The sequence below is a fragment of the Plectrocnemia conspersa genome, unplaced genomic scaffold (genome assembly GCF_051122295.1).
Source record: "Plectrocnemia conspersa isolate PC_06_02 unplaced genomic scaffold, ASM5112229v1 ptg000005l, whole genome shotgun sequence".
Classification (NCBI taxonomy): domain Eukaryota; kingdom Metazoa; phylum Arthropoda; class Insecta; order Trichoptera; family Polycentropodidae; genus Plectrocnemia; species Plectrocnemia conspersa.
The window spans coordinates 28,568,302-28,592,453 of record NW_028277169.1 but is presented as its reverse complement, the minus strand read 5'-3'; the positions used below and the strand labels follow the sequence as shown (position 1 = coordinate 28,592,453).

Genomic DNA, 24,152 nt, shown 5'->3' with positions numbered 1-24,152 from the left:
AACGTCAAGTGAAAGGAGAATAACATTTTTTCAGAGTATATAATGTGAGTATAATATTACTTGTCCGAATATTCACATCTAAATTTGTTCATTTTCCCATTAAAAGTTTAATTAAAAATAAATGTAATAAAATACATTTTGATATTCCAAAAACTAATATTTTACTGATTCTAATGTCACATAATGGATATATATTTAAAAAAAAGTGGGGTGCTATTTAGTAGGGAATTATTTTGAGATATGTGCATTAAAATAAATAAATTGTTTGTGCATTTATGTAAGGCAAATCTCGTTTTATGGAACAATTAATTTTATATTGCTCATTTAAATTGTCCTCAAATTTAATTATATTTAAAATGGGAAAGAGCATAACAAAAATATTAAATATCACTAAAAAAGTTCATGAAACATCATAAATAAAATATCATTTATATTACTTTTTGAAAATAATAAAATCCCATTTCATCTCAATTTTTATTCAAGTACTAATAATTAATATAAAGGAAACGATAAGAAACAATTATATTTACATTCTATTATAAAATTTATTCAATATTGACAGCAGAATAGAGCGAGAGCGTTCTAGTAATCATTATTCGACTTGATTCAGTTCTTTACATTTAGTATCAGTTATGTTTCTAGCTTTCAGCAAATAATCGTCCACCAAGGCGTTTATTTGTTTTCTAACGCTAAACGCCACATCTTCTGGCAGCTTTTCTATTTTTTTGATTTCTTTCATTAAATTTAACTCTAGCGCTTTCATATTGTTGCGACATTTGTAGAACAGCACTTTGGCGTTCTTCGTTAAATGCTCCCTGTGCTCCTTGGTTACTTTCGGTATGGGTACGTAGACGTTGTTGCCTTCTTGTTGAGGGTTCAAGTTTAGTCCTGATTCTTGCAAGGTTTTCACGACGCTGGGTATGGCCGCCGGGAACGCGCCCATTTGCAACTGTACAGTTTTTGCATTTTTACGCATAACTTGGGCCAGTTCCTGCAGTTCGTGCTCTTTGCCTCCGAATTTCACTTTGAGAGACTCTATGGAGCCGATGGAAGTTCTGAGGCTCAGATGCTTGGCGTTATCTTCGTGTAACGTCTGAAGGATGCCTTCTAGATTCACTTTCAAGCTGTCATAGTCGATCACCTCGTTCAATTGGGTACTGTTTATCTCCACTTTGCCACCTTTCTTGTTGTTCTTGCCTTTATCTTTGCTCTTTGCGTAATTTCTTACTTGGAACTGTTCGACGCTGGATACTAGAAAGATTCTGGGTGAATTCAAGCTCCATCTCGTCAGATTGAAATTGGAGGCGTTCGCGCTTCTCGAATAGAAACGAACGCCAGTTAAGCTTTTCGTAAATAAGTTGCAGAAAAGCCGAGCACTCATCGTGGATCGAGAGCCAAAATTTACATAACCTTAAACGTCGAATGACAGATATGAAATATTGCACAATCACATTGCTCAATATTTTATATATGGTAGTTTTTTAAATTATATACCTAGGTACCTATGTCTGCTTTTTATTTATAAAAAAATGATTAGTTATTCGATTTGTTAATATGAATTCCAAAAATGTATGTCTGGTGCTGGGGTATGTAAGCATAAATTTCATGGATAGCGTTATTAATTTTTACATATTGTATAAAAAAATAATTTTATTCCAGTCTCAATTAGCAAATAATTGTTTCGTTAAGTTTAACGCATGTACAGTTAATCAGCATAAGCAGTCTTCATTTCCAATTAATTTTGCATTTAAAGTGTTGGATGAACTTAAAAACAATTTTGAATCTAAATTTTCTGATCTTGATATTACATTTTTTTTAAATCCTTTTAGCGGCAAAACATTAGATGTAAATATTTCATTTACAGTGTCATGACATTTTAATAGATAACTTTATAAATTGTCACCGTTGAATTTTTTTACAAAGTTTCCACAGTTCGAATTTCAAAAATTGCATATTTTGCCCATTTCTGCATTTGGCGCTACTTGTGCGAAAACCGTATGTTAGAGAACCTTGATCTTGAGCCATGCTGCGTATATTAAATTTATTAATAATAAAAATATAAATTTTAGTCAAAAAGATATTTTAAAAAGTTAATGGTCATCTTTTTTATTGCTTTAACATATGTCAGTTTAAGATCGTGTGTATTCATACGAGCGCCGGTATGTTGCCATGGGGTCCCATTTTGAGGTTCCCGCGTCGTCTCGGCGTCAGATCCTTGACTGGTGAGTTGACCTAATTTACGTAATTTCACTGCATACTTGTTAAAAATTTATAGGTTATGTTAAAAATGTACAATTTTCATAATCTAATTAATCGTATGTATTTTATTAACAGTGTATTATTGATTATACACTTATTCATTTATTTATGTATTTCAAGTATGACATAACTGACATTTCAGACATAAGATCGGCGTTCGTTCCATTCGAAGATTTCGTGAGCTATAGACGTTATCAAGCCAAGAAAAGCGTCCTAATTCAGGTCAATTCGGAATTATCGTTTCCTGAATTGCACTCGTATTGCTCGAAATTTGGAGACATCGTTGGCGCTCATCATTATTCCCTACAAAATCAACAGGTAAATAGCTCGATTATAATATGTTTAAATTAATTGTAAATTAAATATATAGGACATTTTATTAAGAGGACCAGATTTTGAAAATATCAAAGTAGGGGACTAAAAATAAAAAGGTCACGTTGAAAATTTTTGTTTGAGGACAAATTACTGCTGAGAGCTAAAAAATACTTGTTAATTATATCGGCGCCACGCTCAGAAACTGGATTGTTCCATCTTTGGCTTTGGCTCTAACGTCTGAGAAAGTATCCAACGTTTTGCTACATAAATACATTTAAAAATTTAAAACATAGTTTTTTTCGTCGTAGAATCGCAATTAAAAAAAATTATTCAATGACCATCTCCGAAAATATTTTGAGATTTAAATCTTGTAATTATGCATTTAATTACACTTCAGTGTCATCTAGTATATCACATTCTATCGAGACATTTTGAATACCCTTAAATTTATTACCACTTTCATTAATAACAGGATAATTTTCTTTCTGTCCGCATTTCTTCTCGAATTTTATAATATGGTGCTTGACATTTTTCTAATTGTTTTTTTAATTCAGCAGATTGCTCTGTAGAACAATTGTATTGAATAAATTATATTATATTTACATGGGTTTTACATTTAAATTTTGAAATTAAAAATTTGCCAAGTTTAGAAACATTACGTATTATTTTAAATGCACTAAAATTTTAATGTTTACATAATTTAATTTTATTATAAAAAAATTGAATGGTTGAAACCCCCTGAAAAGTGTATACATAATGTATTAAAAAATGTGTACATTGATTTGCTTGATCATAATTTTTTCCATAGCTATACAAAAATAAATTTTCTTACTGTATTGTGATAAATATCCCTGGAATGTTATAGCGCGGTGGCGTTTCGCCTGCCACAGAATACGTCTAGCGAAGTCAAGGTAAAGACAAACGCTATTGGAGGGATTGCCGCATACGCTATAGTTGGATTTTCTGTATATATCTACCAGTGAAAACGTATTCCAATATGATTTCACTGAAATGATTTATTTTAAAAAATATTTTCGATTTTTTTAGATTTTCTTTGAGAGATAACCCGAGAATTTCCAGTTAAGAATTAAGCACTTCCTCTACGCTTTTTTTAATATTTATATAAAAAATAGTTCTGAATGATGAGGATTAAAATCACTTATTTTAAAAGTATATTTTCAATGACTTACTAAATATGTATTTTCATAGTATTCTAAAATTTGTCTTATTTTTACTTTTATGAGGAATACATTAACTTAGAATAGTAATTCTGATTTACGTTTTAGCATTTCATGCTGTTGGAGTATAAGACTGAACATGAAATTTCACAATTGCTTTCATCGGCGTGCTTCTCCGAAGAACCTGAAGTCATACCCGTCCAATCATCTTGTCTCTGGTTTAGACCACCGCTCAGTAAAAACTACAAAAACCAGATAATCGATAAAATAATTAGACCGAACAGTGAAAATGTCAAATTGGACGCCGTGAACGGCTGCCAAATAATCAATGACAATATATTATTGGACGAATTGATTATAGCTGACAGCGTTTCCATGCAAATGGAGCGATTATGGTATTTGACTCATTTGAACGATTTAGGTGTGAGATTGCGATTTTTAGCCGCTAAACAGGTTAGTATTACAACACAATATAAAAAAGCTTAAAAAATGTAATATATATATATATATTTTTAATGTTACAGGTTGAATCAGCTTTCGCTGATTTGTATCCTAACATAGCTGTTTATCCGTTCGGTTCGAGCGTAAACGGTTTCGGAAAAATGGGATGCGATTTAGATTTAGTTATGAAATTCACTCCTCAAAATCCTCAGGTATATACATATACTTAATTGATATTATAATTAATTAATAATAAGTTTAATGTTATAATATTATTTACAGGCAAATAAAGAAAGCCGGCTTGTTTTTCATACTAAGAAATCTATCGCTACCGGAAGATTGCAGCAGCAGAGATACGTAGAAATCATCGGTGATATGATACAACTTTTCTTGCCTGGTTGTGCTCATGTGAGACGAATCTCTCAAGCGAGGATTCCGATTATAAAATATAACCAGGATCACACTGGCGTCGAGTGCGATTTATCAATGTCTAGTTTGTAAGTTTATGTTTTTTAGACACCAGTCGTTGATTATGTTTAAAATCACAATGTACTTTTTAGATCCGGTCTGTACATGTCCGAAATGCTCTATTTATTCGGAAGTTTAGACAGTAGAGTAAAACCGTTAGTATTTACCATTCGACGTTGGGCTAAAGAAATCGGTTTGACCAATAATAATCCAGGAAAGTGGATCACCAACTTCCCGCTCACTTTGATGGTAATATTTTTCATGCAAAATGCTCCCGATGGTCCAATATTACCGAGTTTGAATTATTTAAAGAACTGTGCTAGTGAGTATTGATTATATTTATTTTATATTTATAATCGGATGTTTATAATAATTTTATTTTTAAAGGTAAAGAAGACGAGAGGATAACGGAAGATTTAATCAACTGCACGTTTATGAGAGACATTAAAAAATTGTCGTTCAAAACCAAGAACGAGTCTTCGTTGGAGTTGTTATTGCGTCAATTTTATGAGTTCTACGGTTCGTTTGATTTTTCTTCAAACGCCATATCGATAAACGAAGGACAGATAGTAAATAAGCGAGACTATTCGTCGCTGCATATTATAAATCCATTAGAGATCAATCTCAATGTTAGTAAGAACGTTTCTTTGGAAGAATGCGAACGGTTGATCATAGAGTGCCAAAATGCAGCGTGGAGTTTGGAGAATAAGAAAGACGAGTCAAATGACAAGGAGTGGGGAATCGTGACGCTTTTTAAGAGACAAAAATTAAAATATAATCTATCGAAACGATTATTAAGCGTGAAGGATTTGTTCAATGAAGAGACGGATGCGTACGAAGATCTAGAGAGCGACGGAGACAAGTTGGATACGTCAAAAAAGGTCGAGAAGTTTAGAACAGAAAATGAAATCATAATCAAACAGACCGATAAAGTTTTTAATGATATTAATTCAAATTATGAATATTCTTCCAGACGGAGGGTGTGGAAAAGGTGACGTAAATAATGAAACAGACATTTTTATTATTATTTGTATACTTGTATATATAGAGTACAAAAACATGTTTTTAAATCATATAAGTATTTTTATTGAGCTTATCAAGAAGCTCTATAATCAATTCCATTTTGTATTGAGTTATTTGGTCAAACTGCTCGAGATTGTTTGTTTTAAGCAACGATTTTAACAAATGATCTACGTTCCAATTATCTTTGAATTTACAGATCGATACAATTGTAGCACCAATTTTAGATTTGATAGTAGATCCATCACCCATCAAATTTGATACGTTATCTTTGGTTAAAATCGTTTCTAATTGTTTTACGCATAAGTTAGTCAAAGCACATTCTTCTTCAATGTCAAACATATCTTCCTTTTCAAACACTTGAATCTATAGAAATAAAAAAATATACATAAATGACATAAATGGTTTATTTAAAAACAAAATACCTCTTCTTTCGTGTTGTTGGAATTATCTCCCATGGCCAACATCATCAGCATCACTAGGGCGTGTTTAAAGCTTTTTTCACTTAACCAATCCGTCAATGTCTTTAAAATTATTGCTTTGGATTTATTTTCGTTCTGTTGGAACTTGCTCATAGAGCTTTGATAATCGTGCATTATCAAATATGATAGTTTGGACATTTCATATGAAACAGCTTTGCTTTCATCTATTAAAAGCTTGAATACGATTGACCATTGCATTACATTTACTGAAACTGTTAAGAAATATTAGTAACATATAAACGTGTGTCAAGAAAGAATAAAGTATATCTATAAAACCCTATGAATGTTATTTTTACAGCTAGTTTAAAAGCCAAATATCCCCTTAACCTTTAGAAGTCCAAAGGCACGTATGTCATGCCTAATATATTTTCTATTTTTTGAAGCCATTTAAATGACTTGATTCATTAGTTAGAGTACGCTCGGGATAAGGATTCCGGTTTGTTATTATGTGCGTGAACTGTGTGGCTCAAAACAATTTGGCTCAGAATATTTAATTTTTTTATTTTAAAAGAAAATATATGTTTATTTAACATACATGCATCTGAGCTAAGTTGGAAATTTCAACGGACAATTAAAAATCTTTTACTAGTCAAAAAAATAATGAAGTCTTTAGCTATTCTTTAAAAGCAAAATGGGGAAAGAAATTATTCGCAGATTGTTTAATGGCTCGACGACTCTATTAAATCATTAGAATCCATTGAATAAATTAAAAAATTATCATTGGCGCAACGATAAGAATAATAACTTTTTTAAGCCTTACAGAGAATAGTGTAAAAAAACCAACAACGTACGTAATAATGGAAAAATAATTAAAATATTTTAATCCACGGATAAGAGAACGAATAACTTACAGTGTATATTTGAAGCTTTGATATCAATTAACCCAGATGTGCCCAAGAAATTTTGTTCTCTTAAAATTTCATTTATAAATAAAAAACAGTGGCACGAGTTTAGTGACTACCCATGGGACAGTGGACATATCTGGGTTAAACCAATATCAACACAAAATTATTTAAAACAAATCACTAGAGAAGATCGAACTTCTGTGCCACACTGCACTTTAATGACGAATACCAGCGCTGACGAATCAGCGACTGTCCTTAAATAGAAAGCGAGACAACGAAGTACACGCTACATCGCTTCTCCCTCTCATATACATGTACACGCACACAATAACAAACCGGCATCCTTATCCCGAGGGTACTCTACTCAGATATTTCTATCAATATATTACCGTAAAAAGATTTAGTAATTTCTAACCATTTTATCTTGAATTATTAAATTACTAAAATTCGTCATAAAATCTGTTAATCCATTGGATGGATTTTGGAAACAATATTTTGACCAGTCTGTATCAGCCGCTCAAACCCATGTAAATTGTTATTCATGGTTCTCAATCTAAAAAAAATTGTTGTAATATATACGTACATATTTTCTTTAAATAAATTTAATTACTGTTTAAATTCAACACAATATTTAGACAATATATTTTGAGAGCATTAAATTCTGAATCGTGAAGTTGATGTTGAATCAATTGTCATATATTTATTATTTTGTGCCCTATTATAGGTCTATAACATCACGAGGATTAAATATGCTGAATATTTTATTTTAACAAGAGTAATCCTTCGGTTGTACGATAGATTTTTGCGATACATTGTTCATACTGATATCATATAGAGATGATCCAACTAAGTTTGTGAACTTTTTATAATACCTTTAAAGAAATTTTCGGAACTTTTTTTATTATTTAAACATTTGATGTATTTCATTAATATGAAAAATAATTTCTATAATTTTATAATAATTTTGCAACAGTCGATTCTTTCAATGACTTTTTCGTACATTTTGGGTATATCTTAAGAAGATGTTGGGTTTTAGGTGCTTCAACGGCGTTAAATCGCATGATATTATGGCCAGAAAAATGCATGCAGTTTAATGAAATACTATGAATCTCAATGAAATAAAAGTATTAAAAAAAAACGACCACTGACTAGCCAACTTTTGTCCCCCTCCCTCATTGAAAAAGCTGAATGAAATGACTTCCCTGATTCTAAACCAAAAATATTCAGATTATCCTTCAAAAAAAATCTCCTGAAAATATTTTTTAAAATATGTCATTTCAGTTAAATTATATCGGAATACATTTACACTGGTAGATATATATCTTTACCAGTGAAAATATAATTGGTCTGGTAGGTGCTAGTACATCTATACATTTACGTACTTATCATTATTTATTCACATGCAATGCAAATGTTACAGTGATTGTGTATTTTTCAGTGAAGTTCAAATACATTTTCACTAATAGATATATATCTTTATTAGCGAAAATATAATTTAACTAATAGGCGCTAGTGAAATTATATGCAACTCAATTTGACAGCTGCGAAACGTCCATTTGCTGTTCTAACCCAAACCTAACCTAATGAAAGTTTTAAAACTAATTACAGTCTTAGAACTTTCATTAGGTCAAGTCCAAAATATTTCTCTTACGGGAAAATAAGCGGTAGAAGAAGTAAAGACCGACGTCGCATCTCGCATATTGCTCCATGGTTTGTCTGCACTTCGATATAACACTGCTTTAAAAATGTGATAGCTATTCTTACCAATTTTACTACGTACTTCTGATGTAAGAGTGCTGGTCAAAGTATATTCAAACCGAATTTTGGTCAATAGGAGGGCGCAAAAACAATTATCACTTCTCAGAAGTCAAATATTCACGTCAAAAGCAATAAAATCGTGTCGGCGCCGTCGCAGTGGGAACGCTCGGTAACGAGTGTTCCCACTGCGACGGCGACGATACGATTTTATTGTTTTTGACGTGAATTTTTGACTTCTGAGAAGTGATAATTGTTTTTTGCGCTCTCCTATTGGTCAAAATTTGGTTTAGATGCGCTTCATTCGATTCTCACTTATTATAAGTCGTAATATTATTATCAAAAGTACTAATATGAACATCAGATAATTGAGCGTTTTCACTGCGACGGAACGATTTTATTGCTTTTGATGTGAATTTTTTACTTTTTGACCCCCCCTTCCCCCTAGAAAAAGTTGAAATGACATCCCTGAATTTGACACTGAGCATGCGTGATTATTGACAGCTGTCTGATTTACAGTGCTGCCAACATAGAAAACTTAACATAACACAAGCAAAAAAAAGCACAACACAAGCAAAAAAAATGCACAAGTGAGAAATTGTAACATAAAGGAATGAATAATAATATTATAGTATTTGTATATGACAAAAAAATTATTACTATGTGGATTAGGCGTAGCTTATCAAATAGGTACTATTCCCATATGGTAAATAATGTAAAAAAAATATGGTGAAAGAAAAACAAAGGAGATGTTTAAAAACGTAATTCAAAATCATATCTTCTATGGAAGATTGCTTCATAAAATATTATACGATGGACAAACGTAACCAAACGTCAAGCGTATAAATATGTAAGTAATTGTAATGTACATATATAAATATATTTAGTGTTTCATACATCAAAGTAATAAAAAAAACAATAAATATGTTGAGAGCCATTGCTGTTGTGTGAATTACAATTGTGAACAGTTAATTAAACACTATTTACAAGGATATAGCGAAGCATTCTTGGGTGTTTTTTTTCAGGTAGTGGTCCCAACATCTGTAACTGGTACAGAGTATACCCTAAATAAATCATATATGAATAAAATAGGTAAGAAGCTTAATTTTTGTGATTTAATAAATTAGACTGCAGTGAATTCAATAAAAAAAAGATTTTGTCCGGTAAAATTTGGCCAAGATTTTCGAGGTACGGATGAAACTACTTTTCATGGAAATTTTTTTGGAAACAGCTAAGATACTTGATTCATAATCCATTCAAGAGATGTCTGTAGCACATTAATTTTACTTCAATTAAAAAGCTACCAATTATTATATTTATATGGATACTTAAATATCATGAATCTATGTGAGTGGATTGGTAGTTCTACTATGCTGCTGGAGAATTTAGATCTACCAAAACAATCTTAAAAATTCTGACTTTAATTAACTCAATGTGAAATGTGTTTAATATTAATCACAAGAGACTGTTTAATATTACTTGAAAGACTTACTATGTAATTTCATAAGTTTGAGTGCTGAAGGATACATTAGAAATGGGAACAAAATATCATACATACTAAGTCGAATACGAAAGTTAATATATAATAAAAAATTATTGATATACATACATTTTTCATCATTTATGCATTCACTTCTCCATCCGAGCGATTTCCAGTGTTTAGTGAATATTTGCGCCACAACCAATCGATTACTCTCATCAGTGTCAATCATACAATTTTGCATTAGGATTTCACTCAACTTTCTATCACTCGTGATCGATAAGTCGTGCTTTTCTTCAAGATATCCATCAATACACCTCAGAAGTAAATAACACTCATATTGACCATTATAGTCGTATTTTTCTAAAGCATCGAAGAACTCGTCTCCGTTCATCGACTTTGATACGCCCACATAATCATACGCGGCATTTGGATTGATAAAAAACAACAAACGTTGAGCTTTATCCTTGTATTCGTAATCATTACACTGTTTGCTGAGGGTTAAGATTCTCTCTATGTACCATTCAGTTTCGTTCAGCCGATCCAGTAGCTCTATAACATCTTTGATTTCCAATCGCTCAACAAAGGTCATTTCGAATTGACCGATATCGAAACTCTTACTAACATCTTCCGAATTCGTTTGATTGTAGAAACAGATGAGATAGTTCAGCATCAATGAGATTACTTCATGTGACGGGTGTTCCAAATAAAATTGAATCAATGATATAAGCGAATTCTTGGACAGGATAGAAGTCAATTGAAAGTTCAAGTGTAGCGATGTGGCGTAATATTGATTGAGGCCGTACAATATTGAATTGTTATGGATTGGAATAGAATCGTGCAATTTATTTCTTATGCACAAATAGAATTCTTTATCGATATGTAGCGATTCTGGAAACTTGATGGCGAATAGCAAAAGAGTGTGTAAGTAGGCTTCGGCATTGATAAAACACGGCGCGGAGTCAACGAATATTCTGTTTAAGAAATGAACACAATGCTTGAGGAAAGGCGAAATGTTAGCTATAAAGTGTGTATCTTCCATCGTTCTTTTGGAGAGGTTTGGCAATAATTTTATTATCTACAAATAAATAAATGACTTGTACTATATAAATTAAATAGATCAATATATTGATAACATACCTGTAAAAATATTCCATGCATAAAATTTGTATTTTTATTGTTTCCATAGCAGAGAAGTTGAATATTGTTCAATAAATAAACTCCATAACTATAACAAATATATTTTAATTATTACATAATCAATACAATATCTTAATAATAAAGTAATACCTCTCGGAGTTGACTATTTGTAAAACTGCTTTGGCTGCGAGTTGTCTTATTTTCAATACTGAGTTTCCGGAACACATAATTAAATACGGTACGAAAGCTTCAAGCTATAATTTTTTTAAGATTATTATCATTTATAAAACACTTCAGCATAATAATATAATAATAAATAAAATAATACTTGAAGATTTGAATCAGTGCCATCAAGAGGAGATGGATATAATCTCGAGAGCAAAAGTAGTATTGGATATAAAGAAGGACACAAGTAGTTTTTATTCCTTTTCACTTCCGATTGGCCAACCACTTCATCCAAGTATGTCTGAAAAAAATATTATTTATATAATATTGAAGATATTGGGTATATATCTTTACTCTCTACACAATCTTACGCCCTTTGATTTTGCATAGTTATTTTTTAAGACGCAGAAAAATTATCAGTAACAACTATATCATTCCTGGATTGAATTTTACATACGTTGCTACCAGGGCTGTGGAGTCGTTTAAAAAAAACACGACTCCGACTCCGACTCCGATTCCGATATTTACCAATAACACGACTCCACTCCGACTCCGACTCCAACTCCGACTCCGACTCAGAAAAGTTTAATTTTATCAGGTATTTTTGATGTTTTTCTACGCGTTTTATATTTATACGCTATACACATTCATCATTACGCAATTAAAATTTCATCATTTAAAAAAATGCATTTTATATAAAAAATGTTCGGGGTCGCTCATTTTTCACGACTCCGACTCCGACTCCAACTCCGGCCAAAACACCACGACTCCGCGACTCCAACTCCGACTCCACAGCCCTGGTTGCTACTATTAAAATTAAATACAAACCAATAAAAAGTCGTATAGTTTCGGATACTGCAAGAAGAAATTTTTTCCGGTCATTTTGTTCTTCATGGACAATTGCTCGGTATCTTTGGTTCTTGTTACACCAAAGATGCGTGTCATGAGACTGCTGAATAGCAAAGTAGACGAATTTCTCTCCTGTAAAAAAAATAAATAATTAGTATCAGTAACAAAATAAAAAATATAATATATTAAACATTTAATACCGCCCAAGTCGTTCCTTCAAAACCCTTGATGGATATGACGAGACCCTCGGAAACATATGGATTGACATGCTCTCCCAAAGCGGTGTGTCTGTAGAGCGCTCTCAAAATATTCAACGAATGCGTTCTGGTTACGACTGTATAATCTTGGTTTCTAGCCATGTCTAATAGCGAAAGCATGCAATCTTCAAAGTTTTGTATGTTGTTGTTGACTTGTAGTTCAGTGATGACCAGAGCCTGAATGTTAAAATTTAATTTATAATAAATATTGATCAGATTTGCTTGTACGCTATTCCACTAAGATTCGGCAGTTCTTAGTGTTAATTGTCTTTTTGAGTTTTGTGATAAAATATAAAGCGCAAAAATATATTTTTAATGAATACGCAATTTGAACTGAAGGAATTTTAATGATTTTTCCTGGTTAGCTAAGATTAAGATAACTCCAAGGTGCAGCTACAAATATATTTAAAGTTGAAGATAAAATAAAAGCGATTATAAAAAAATTGACTTGTGGTCGAAACTCATTAACAACTGTATCTTTTCCAACACTTCCAATAATGAAACACGGCAGATTTTTGTTGAACATCTAATAGTTCTAAAAAGCAGCTTTAGGAATTGTTTTCCCAGTCCTAATTCTGGCAACAACTGGATTAAAGATTCATTTAACATGGTTATTAATGCTAACAGTTTTTTGTATTCAAACAAGATATTCTCGTTGAATTGTCATGCGATACATCTTTGAAACTACATTTTAACAAAACTGAACTCATTGGTTACTTCTCAGATCTGATTATTCTGCACTTCAACATTTGGTACCGTTCTGCACAACATATTTATGTGAACAAGCTTTTTCAAAGTAACACATGTGTATAATTGGTATTCAAAAAACTATATAATAAGCGAAAACATATAAATTAAAGCAGATCATATAAAATTACTGCTAGTTTAAATCGATTATTTTACTAAAAAGTTTTGGGGAGTTCCAATTTTTAAACACAAATCCAAATTGTACTGCCATTTTATGATCGTTTTTTAATCCATAATTCTGAGCACTTCTCTCCTAGCATCTTATAGTTCAATGAGGGTAATTTCTTCATTAAATATTTATGACTAAAATATATTTTATGTAAATTATCCATTTATTATAAGGATTATGATAGTACATTTCAAACTTGTATTTATAGATATTTTTAAATAGTAAAATATAATATCGAATGCGAATTCAAGTAAAAAGTATTGACAAAGAATATTATTATTAGCTATTAAGATTAAAATTGTAAAGATTATAAAAAAATAATGTTACTCTTCTAGTATCTTTAGAAAGTTCATGGTAACTTGAAAAACATTTACAATAATAAAAATTTAATTATTAATATTGAATATCTTCCCAAATCTTAAAAATGTAGGATTAAATTAATTCAGAAACTGTCGTTAAACATCAGAAGTCAAAAAAAGGTAGATTCTACCCATCCTGTGGATTACCATCGACTAATATGAAGGATGAGTACTATCTGACCCGTCTGTTAAGTGTTGACTAAAAAATAAATTTTATAGACAGAAATCTACCTGATTTTTGCAGATTTTTTTGGAAAGAAATTTTAAGTGAAAAACATATTTTTAAGAAAATAATTACGTGCAACAACAATACTTGATTACAAATATTGTCAATTAATTTTATTCAATTAGAGAAAATTCTATAATTCACTAAAATTACTAAAAAAGAACTCGAAATAAATCGTAACTACTTAACAATTTATTTATACCTTAGAGATGTGCATTGAAAAGTATGCACTGTCTCACTTAAAATTGTTATCCATATCATTTACCGATATCGGAAAGTGACCACAGTGGTTTTGCTTATAATGAGTCACCCGGGAGTTCATAAGCTAGTTTTTATCTTATAAACGGGGCTAAAAAGTACAGCCATTGGTCTGATTGAGATTGTTCTCCTATTCGTTCTACTAAGAAGAAATGTATAAAAAGTGATTGATTCAAACCAGCAGAGATCAGAAACCAGAGACTCGATACTTTTACATTGATTCCAATCATTTGTTACAACTAGGGTTTGCAATACCGGTAATACTGGTATTAGGACTAAAATCAATATATATCAATATAGCACTATATTATTTTTATATAGCACCATCATAGATGACAGCACAATAAGCTTTAGTTTACAGGTTTATACTACAGAAACTGTCGTTAAACATCAGAAGTCAAAAAAAGGTAGATTTTACCTGTCCTGTGGATTACCATCGATTAATATTACGGATAGGTACTACCTGACCCGTCTGTTAAGTGTTGACTAAAAAATAAATTTTATAGACAGAAATCTACCTGATTTTTGCAGATTTTTCTGGAAAGAAATTTTAAGTGAAGAATATTTTTATAAGAAAATAATTGCGAGCAATAGCAATACTTTATTGCAAATATTGTAAATTCATAATATTCAATTAGAGAAAAATTCTACAATTCCCTGCGATAACTAAAAAAAAAACACAAAGTGCGTTGAAAAGTATGCATATGTTATCAATATCGGGAAGTGACCACAATGGTTTTGCTTATAATGAGTCACCCGAGAGTTCATCAGATAGGTTTTATCTTATAATCAGGGCTAAAGAGTACGCCTATTGATCTAATTAAGACTTTTCTCTTATTCATTCTAAGAAGAAATGTATAAAACATGTATAAAAAAGCGATTGATTCAAATCAGCAGAGATTCGAGAGACCAGAGACTCACTACTTTTATATTGATTCCAACCGTTTGATACAACTAGGGTTTGTAATACCGGTAATACTGGTATTGGGGCAAAAATCGATTCTACGGGTATTAAATCTTAAAAATGTAGGATTAAATATAATAATAATCTCAAATGCACATTTAAGTAAAAAATATTGACAAATAATATTATAAAAAAAATAATTTACTTTTCTAGTTTCTCTAGAAGGTTCATAGTTCTTGGAAAACATGTTTTTTTACTTTTATAATAATTTAGCTATAAATATTGATATCTTACTATCATAAAGCGTTTTTTTCACAATTAAGTAAAATCCGAGCGACGAAAACACATATGTTTATTGATACTATTATAGTGATTTATACCTGAACAATGTAAGGAACACCGGCACTCCTCCTAGTCGAGCATAGTTTTGAAGTAGCAGTGCTGTTTGAAGAGATCACAGTCATCAAATCTTTCAGCCAGATTTTTGGTAAACTGTGCAGTTCATTCGACTGACATTTCCACAACCTTAATTATGTCAAAATTAAAATTAATTTATTTTACTCAACTAAAATACTGAAAATGTTTTATACAACCTTGAACATAATTTAGTGAAGCCGACGTATGCCTTCTCAAATGCACCCCGATGCTTCGTCTCCGATAAGAGTGTCATAAAATGATCTCCTATATCCAACATTTGTTGTTTAGTGATCATTCCGAGTTTAGAAGTGTCATCGGCGATCTTCACATCATCGATTATTTTAGATTTTGATACAATATCGCCGAGCAATAACGATACTTCTTTAACAGACCGCCAGCCACACAAAAGTACCATTTGAGCGCTCACTATCATTCCGTTCTCTAGCTCTAGATTGTTTCCGTGTACTTGTATCGTATCGGAACTGAAATCCATAGGCAAGTGACCTTCCGGGGACGAATTGTTGACTATGGGTAATACGACCGTATTGATGCTGAAGCATATCTTAATAACGTCCTGTATTAGATTTATCCATTTTAGATTTTGATCTTCTGGTATTTGACTGAAAAATATTTACTTTTTATATTTAGATGTTTTTAGAGTGGAAATATATTTTTAATGTTACCTCAAATTGATTAGATTGTAAATATGGGTGATGCAAAATATCAATCCGTACATCGGACCATTTGCTGACGCTTCTAATATGTTATTTGAAGCAATGCATAATTCTACACGGAGTTTTTCCAATAATTTGGACATCATGTTATAATGGGATTGATATGGAATTTCACTAGGTCTAATAAAAATATTTTAAATTAATTAAATAGCAATATTTGATATATTGTATTATTTACATATGAACAGAATCTTACTTGATTGTAAGTAATTCTAATTTATACGCTGACGATATACAATCAGTGGGTTTAATACTAGATGCTTTTAGTATTGCTTCTTCATAATCAGAAGTCCATTTTATGTCATCCTAAACAAATATTATTAAAACATTATTAAATAAACTAGATGCAGTATAAAATATGTTCCGATATGAACAATAGTTCAAATAAAAAAAATATCATATACAGCAACCGATTAAGATGTTTTAAAGACTGTATTAACCATCATAATAATTTATTGCGCATGTAAAAAGTTTTGTAAGTAAACTTTGAAGATTTGCATATTGCATGAAATTCGCTCGTCGATTTTTGGACAATGGAAAAATGTTTTTTTATTATATGTATAAAATAGTCATATTACCGTATTGATTTAGACGCATCCATATAATGTTTTTGAACTTTATTTCATAAAGATAAAATATCAAACATATTAATTAATACTCACAGGGTATAAATTTGCATATATTGAAGGATGAGATAAAATCTTCATAGCTAGTAGTTTGTTACACTCGTATGAGTCGTCCAAATAATTATACAGTTGCTTTATATGTCGGGATTTTTCCAAGATTTCACTGCATAAATAAATATGTTATGATTTATAGAACTATCTAATATATAAAAATGATTATACATACAAGTTCATCGAAAATTTAGAAGATAAATCGAGGCAACTTTGCAAAACTTGCATCGATACGTTCCTGCGGCAGAAATTCGCATTTGGAAATATGTTATCAAAGCATATCACATAAACGTTATCCATAAATGTCTCGTAAGATGTCATTATCTTTTTGTGAACGCTCCACATTTCATCCTTATTTAGCTTACGGTTGAACATATTTTGCAAATCAGTGGGATTCTTATTAAGTTTTTGATAGCTCATCTCCCATCGATCGAACAACTATATTAAACACAAATTTCAATTATATTGACGTAGTGTTTAACAGCAAATTATTAAACCTTACCTTTTTAGTGACTCTCAAAATTTCTTGTTTAATGCTAGCGATGTTTATACTGATGTTATATTTAAAGAAATTTGTAGCGAGATCGAAATCTTTGTAGTTGAATGGCTCTGTTGTTTTGTGCGAATCGATAATCAAATTTGAAGCCAGCATGCATATCTGAAAATTATAAAAATCTAATCGTATAAAAAAATATTGGGCTAATCCATAAATTTGTGTCATTGCATAATTTTTTTTAACATATGCATAAATTTATCTAATGAAACATAAGCATTACTTCAGTATTTTGATGAGTTATGCCATCATTCAACAAATCGTACGATAGAACGCCTTTCCATAATTCCAGAGGTTCGTCAAATGAATCTTTGTGTTTGTCAAAGTAACCGCTCTTTTTAGCGACGTTTAAACATATCAACATGCATTTAAACTGACCGTCACTTAATATCTTTCCTTCCTTAGGTTTCAATAAAGTAGACGTCCTAAAATATGAATTAAATGATATATTACACCATTGAATTTTTCAGAGTCTAATCTATATTTACATTAGCTTTGCGATACTGGGTTCGATTTTGACGGCGTTGTGGAGTATCTCTCTCATCATCGTCACCACTGGAGATTGCTCATTTTCTGTCATTGATTCATATGATATTATTTTGTTCAATATTGGTATAACCCACGCATCGAACACGACTTCGCAAGAATCTTCCTTTAGATGCTTTGTCATTAGCACTTCATATGTAGATGATACCTTAATACAAATTAAAATGAATAAGTTTCTTAAAATTAAGATTCAAATAAAAAAAACATACTATAGACATATCGCTTGAAGTGTTAATGTCTGAAAGCATATCTTCGATGAGTCTCGGATTCTGATTGAGCAAATACGAATAGTTGAATTCTAAACCGAGAGCTCGCAACAAAACGTAATACTTGTACTGATCGTTTTTGACAGTAGCGAAAGTTGTCATTGTAATTTTATGCGATAATAAGTGGCACAGTCCTGAAATAAAGTGAATAGTTAAGAACCATTTTTAAATCTTCCGTAGACCATAAATAAATAAAGTAAATAAACCTCGTTTATTTAGAATATTTGCAAGTTTCACAACGTTATTCAATATTTGAATACATAGATGTCTAACAGTGTCATTATAATGATTTAAGAAAGACCATAAAAATGTCAAAATTATATCAGCAATTTTTATGGATTCTCTTACATCTGTATTCTCTACATCCCAATTAATTTGCAGTAGTGGTAATTTGCTGATCACTAACACTGCTCTAGAGACGCCCAACACTATTTCAGTATTGACTGATAATCTACAAGAATAATATTATATTTATGGTTTATTAATATTAAAAAAAATCTGTTCAACTTACGATTCGCTAATATGTACCAAGTTATTTGTAATAAATTGTAAGGCACACATACTGCCAATCGTGTAATCGTACTGGAGTGATGGTTCAATAATGTTGATAATGGCATTGCAAATTCCCAATTGAATATAGACTGTTCGGAACAATATTAGATCGTCTCCTTCTATAAGAAAGCCTTCGTCATGAGAATCAACGCAAAATATGTTCTTCAGAAGCTGAAAGAGAAAAATTGGTAATGTTTTAAAAATGTGATTAATTAAAAATATCGTATATTTGGATGGAAACTGTCATAATTTACAAATTGTAATTTTTGAGATTTTTATATGAAACAGTAATATTATATGTTGAAACGCTTTTCTGAAAAATTGATATCTTAGCTAAGTGTAATCTCTATTCAAGGGGAGATTTTTTTTTTGTATAGCACCATCATAGATGGCAGCACAATAAGCTTTAGTTTATAGGTTGATACTACAGAAACTGTCATTAAACATCAGAAGTCAAAAAAAGGTAGATTTTACTTGTCCTGTGGATTACCGTCGACTAATATTACGGGTAGGTACTACCTGATCCGTCTGTTAAGTGTTGACTAAAAAATAAATTTTATAAACAGAAATCTACCTGATTTTTGCAGATTTGTCTGGAAAGAAATTTTAAGTGAAAAATATATTTATAAGAAAATAATTACGTGCAACAACAATACTTTATTACAAATATTGTAAGTTCATTTTATTTAATTAGAGAAAATTCTATAATTCACTAAAATCACTAAAAAATAACACGAAATAAATCGTAACTACTTAACAATTTATTTAAATCTTAGAGATGTGCATTGAAAAGTATGCACTGTCTCACTTAAAATTGTTATCCATATCATTTATCGATATTGGAAAGTGACCACGGTGGTTTTGCTTATAATGAGCCACTCGGGAGTTCATTAGATAGTTTTTATCTTATAAACAAGGCTAAAAAGTACGGCCATTGGTCTAATTGAGACTTTTTTACTATTCGTTCTACTAAATGTATAAAAAATGTTTATTTTATACGTTCTCGAAATGTATAAAACATGTATAAAAAAGTGATTGATTCAATCCAGCAGAGATCAGAGACTCGATACTTTTATATTGATTCCAATCATTTGTTACAACTAGGGTAATTGGGATAATACTGGTATTGGGGCTAAAATCGATACCACAGGTATTACAAAATTATATACCGGTAGTATCGATTTTAGCCCCTAGTATAAAAACTTAGTATGTATCCAGAAACAGTCGATGAAAGACGATATTTTATCAAAGATAATGTTGTTTTAAACTTATTGTTCCAAAAGAATACACAATAAAGGATCAGCGTATAAAGTATTTTTAAAAGTACCTGAATGTAAGGAAGATTGTTTAAACACTTCTTATTGTTTGAAATACAAAATATTCATAAATAGTAGACAGATAATTGGTCATAAACGTCGGCAACTTGAGCTGCTTGTTTATTAAATTAAAAAAAAAGAATGAAGACGACAATAGTTACTACGTCCTCATTCAACATCTTCAAAGAAAATATTCCAACTCTTGAATCCTTGGATTTTTTCGAAAAATTCGCAAGCATATATTAACATTCAACAATAAATTACAGCATAATCTTAGCAATAAAGCAGTTTGACGTTTAATGAATAGACATCTATCAAATAACCGTACTAAGCAACATTTAAAGATACTCAACACGACAATAAAGTATAGTTGTAATTTAATTATAATATAATAAAAAAATAATTCAAAATCAAACAAAAAAATCACAAATTTCTACAAAACATTTTTTAATTTCTCGTGTTGGATGTACAAAACATTTTAGGCATTAAAAGGGATAATGATATAATTAAAATATCGATATTCATCGAAACAGTAATTGCCGAAGTATTCGAATGTTTTTTTTTCTAATTAATAAACATAGGGAAATATGCTAGCGGTACTTAATCACCAATTAATTATATTTTACTCTAGCAGGTGACTAGAAATTCACTCTTCTGGTAATCAAAGCCAGTATAAAGAAAAATCGCATTATTGTCAGGAAAACAAAATTTGCACATAATCATATGCTGACGAACGAGTGTGATTTTTACATCTTTAGCCCAAAAATGCTTTTAAGCTTTTTATTCGACTTATTATCAAATATATAAATTTTGAATTCTTACCAAAACCCACGAATTGCGACCCTGCGTTTCTATTAATATATATACAAAAATTGTGCAACAGTTGATCTTTGTATCCATTGGTAGGTCTTCGTATCTCAGCAATAAAAGGCAGAGCGACTTTAAGCTATCCCAATAATCCGACTTAATAAAGTCAAGTTTCGAATCATACTGTTTCAAAATCGACATTTGCAATCTGAACGTGTTGTGGATGTAAGAGTGAATATCTGATTTTTTAGTTGGCGACAATTCTTTTCTGAAATAATATTTATATATAAATCTACTACAAATTATATAATAATAAATTACATACATACTTTAATGTATTGACGTTCAATTCCAAAACTGACTTCAAAAAGTTTAATATACTTGTTGTGTATATTTCGTTTGTATATTGTGGAAAAATGTCAATGCAACTTCTGAACGCATCATACACATTGTTGACGGATTTCGCGTCTTCGAATTGCACCGATTTAAAAAAATTCACAAGTTGTATGTAAGTCAACTCTTCAATTTCATTTTCATGTGATTTATTCAATGCAAGTAAAAGTCTAAAAACAGTATTTTCAATTAGTAAAAACGCTATAATAAAATATGCATTTTTAAAATATACTTAGAGCTTGCTTTTTTCAGAGGATGCTTCATAGGACTTTCTAGGAACGCATATATCACGAACTTTATAGTTGAAACTGGAAGAACCGACTTGGATCTTTGATAATTTTCAGTCAACTTGTATAAAAAGCGTATTTGAGAATCGGTGGTGGTCGCATCGATGAATTGATCAATGTTTGGTATGTCTAAAAATTAATTCAATTTATTATTATTTAGTCTTTTATTTTCATGAAACAAAATAATTGTAGGTTATTTAAGGGTTAAAATATATATCTAACCAAGAACGCTGATGGTTTCTTTTTTCAATTGCACCGGAGGGTTACCAGAGTAGCCAGGAAGACTCACGAATAGCGGATTCATTTTATTATCCTTTATCCTAACTTTAAATTTAAACAGCTGTCAAACGCGATGTCAACACGTTGACGCGCAATGTTGCCACAGTGAAAAATTATTGATAAAAACAAAATTATTAATTAAAATTAATAAAGTAAAGTTATTGCTAAAACTAGGCGGCACTCTGGTAGCACTGACGTGACGGCGGCGAGGACGAACATTCATTAGTTGACCTCGACGGGAGTTGGACGATCGGCGGCGCCTCGTCCGTCGATGACTTGCATCGTCATATTTATACATATAATTTTTAAAATGTAAATCAATTATCATTCATTCAATAAAATAATACTGCAGCGGCCCAATCTGTGTGTAATTACTAAACTTAAACCTCGAGATGGTTTTTACGCAAAAGTTTCGGTGACGATCTTTTTTTTAGCTCTTAGGAAAAAATACCGAATTACTTTTTTTTTAAGAACCAGAGACGCTGAACATTCTCGGGCCGGCTCAGTTCAGAAAGAGAATATATAATATATACATTGACCGGTGGCGTAATTAGAAATTTTGGGCCCTCATGCAAAAATTACGCAGCATGTTTTTTTGGTACTTGTTAAGAATGTCGGTGCCACAATCAAAAACCAATGGCTATAAACTCTCCGCTGCGTTTAGCCACGATCTCTACGAAAGCGGCCAACAACGTTTTGCTACATAAATATGTATTAAAATCTAAGCAGATTAGGTGTGAGCGAGCGTTGGTCAAAATTGTTAACACCACATGAATAACTCTCTGCAACGAATCTACTTAGAAGGATTGTATAAATTGGCAACAAGATTAGATACCTCACATAATTAAATATCCTGACCAATGCTTAAATTTACGTACTTATCATTATTTATTTACATGAGATGTACAAATTTTACAGTGAGTATGTATTTTTCGATGAAGTTATATTTTTACTAATAAAGTCTAAATACATTTTCATCGGTAGATATACTATATTTATACTAGCGAAATAATAATTTAATTGATCGGCGCTAGTAAAATTATATACTGCTCTAAAATGTACATGAAACTCAATTTGACAGCTGCAAAACGTCCATTTGCTGTCAAACCCAAACCTAACCCAATGAAAGCTGTAAAACTAATTATATTTTTTCAATTTTTGTAATGTTAAGTCCAAAATACTAACTAAACCAACTAATTTCTCATGGGAAAGTAAGCAGAAGAAGAAATACAGACAGACGTTGCTTCTCGCATATTGCTCCATAGTTAGTCTGCACTTTGATATAACACTATTTTAAGAATATGGTAGATATCCATACCGATATGATCTTCTAATATAAGAGGGCATATCAAAGTATATTCAAACCGAATTATGGTCAATAGAAGAGCGCAAAAACAATTATTTCTTCTCAGAAGGCAAAAATCCACGTCAAAAACAATAACATCGTGTTAGCGCCATCGCACTGGGAACGTTCGTTGCCGAGTGTTCCCACTGCGATGGCAGCAATACAATTTTATTGTTTTTGTCATGGATTTTTGACTTCTGAGAAGTGATAATTGTATTTTTGCGTTCTCCTATTGGTCAAAATTTGGTTTAGATAGGCTTCATTCGATTATCACTTATTATAAGTAATAATATTGTTAAAAAAGTCTTAATATGAACACTAGATAATCAAGCGTTTTCACTGCGATGGCGACGGCACGATTTTATTGATTTTGACGTAAACTAGATACAGGAAACTCTTGAGTTTGGCCAGAAAAATGCATGTCACTTAATGAAATACTATGAATCTTAATGAAATAGAAATATTTAAAACATTATCGCAGACTGGTCAACTTTTGCGCCCCCCCCCTGAAAAAAGCTGAAATGACGTCTCTGCATATATATATGTATATATAAACACATACAGTTAAATAAATATAGATGGAATTGATATAATAATACACAAAAAATAACGAAATAAATCAATAAATTAAAAATTGATTATTAAGTATGAACAATATGTATC

General features: G+C 31.0%; 3 protein-coding genes across 5 annotated transcripts; 1 reads left to right on the top strand and 2 right to left on the bottom strand.

Annotated features, from left to right (window-relative positions):
* Positions 1-460: 460 nt before the first annotated feature.
* On the bottom strand, positions 461-1,449 carry mRRF1 (mitochondrial ribosome recycling factor 1). The gene has a single exon (XM_088186917.1). The coding sequence runs from the start codon at positions 1,379-1,381 to the stop codon at positions 593-595; it is 789 nt and encodes a 262-aa protein (XP_088043043.1). The 5' UTR covers positions 1,382-1,449; the 3' UTR covers positions 461-592.
* Positions 1,450-2,108: 659 nt separating this feature from the next.
* MTPAP (mitochondrial poly(A) polymerase) lies at positions 2,109-6,443 on the top strand. Of its 2 annotated transcripts, XM_088186916.1 has the most exons (8): positions 2,109-2,222; positions 2,402-2,577; positions 3,861-4,205; positions 4,277-4,405; positions 4,476-4,690; positions 4,754-4,983; positions 5,049-5,542; positions 5,635-5,734. In XM_088186916.1, the coding sequence occupies exons 1-8, from the start codon at positions 2,162-2,164 to the stop codon at positions 5,659-5,661; spliced, it is 1,677 nt and encodes a 558-aa protein (XP_088043042.1). In that variant the 5' UTR covers positions 2,109-2,161; the 3' UTR covers positions 5,662-5,734. The 2 variants fall into 2 exon arrangements, with proteins under 2 accessions (XP_088043042.1, XP_088043041.1); XM_088186915.1 differs by having other exon boundaries at positions 5,049-6,443.
* On the bottom strand, positions 5,677-22,251 carry THADA (Thyroid adenoma-associated protein homolog). 2 transcript variants are annotated; one of them, XM_088186909.1, is made up of 24 exons: positions 22,088-22,251; positions 21,811-21,994; positions 21,515-21,748; positions 21,201-21,453; positions 19,022-19,233; positions 18,717-18,961; positions 18,454-18,644; positions 18,187-18,392; positions 17,922-18,123; positions 17,648-17,803; positions 17,321-17,583; positions 17,131-17,257; positions 16,665-16,774; positions 16,418-16,588; positions 15,911-16,354; positions 15,698-15,842; positions 12,598-12,831; positions 12,377-12,529; positions 11,712-11,849; positions 11,534-11,637; positions 11,384-11,471; positions 10,373-11,321; positions 6,107-6,375; positions 5,677-6,047 (listed from the first exon to the last, which is right to left on the bottom strand). In XM_088186909.1, the coding sequence occupies exons 1-24, from the start codon at positions 22,167-22,169 to the stop codon at positions 5,727-5,729; spliced, it is 5,481 nt and encodes a 1,826-aa protein (XP_088043035.1). In that variant the 5' UTR covers positions 22,170-22,251; the 3' UTR covers positions 5,677-5,726. The 2 variants fall into 2 exon arrangements, with proteins under 2 accessions (XP_088043035.1, XP_088043036.1); XM_088186910.1 differs by having other exon boundaries at positions 21,822-21,994; positions 22,088-22,240.
* Between the last annotated feature and the right edge of the window lie 1,901 nt (positions 22,252-24,152).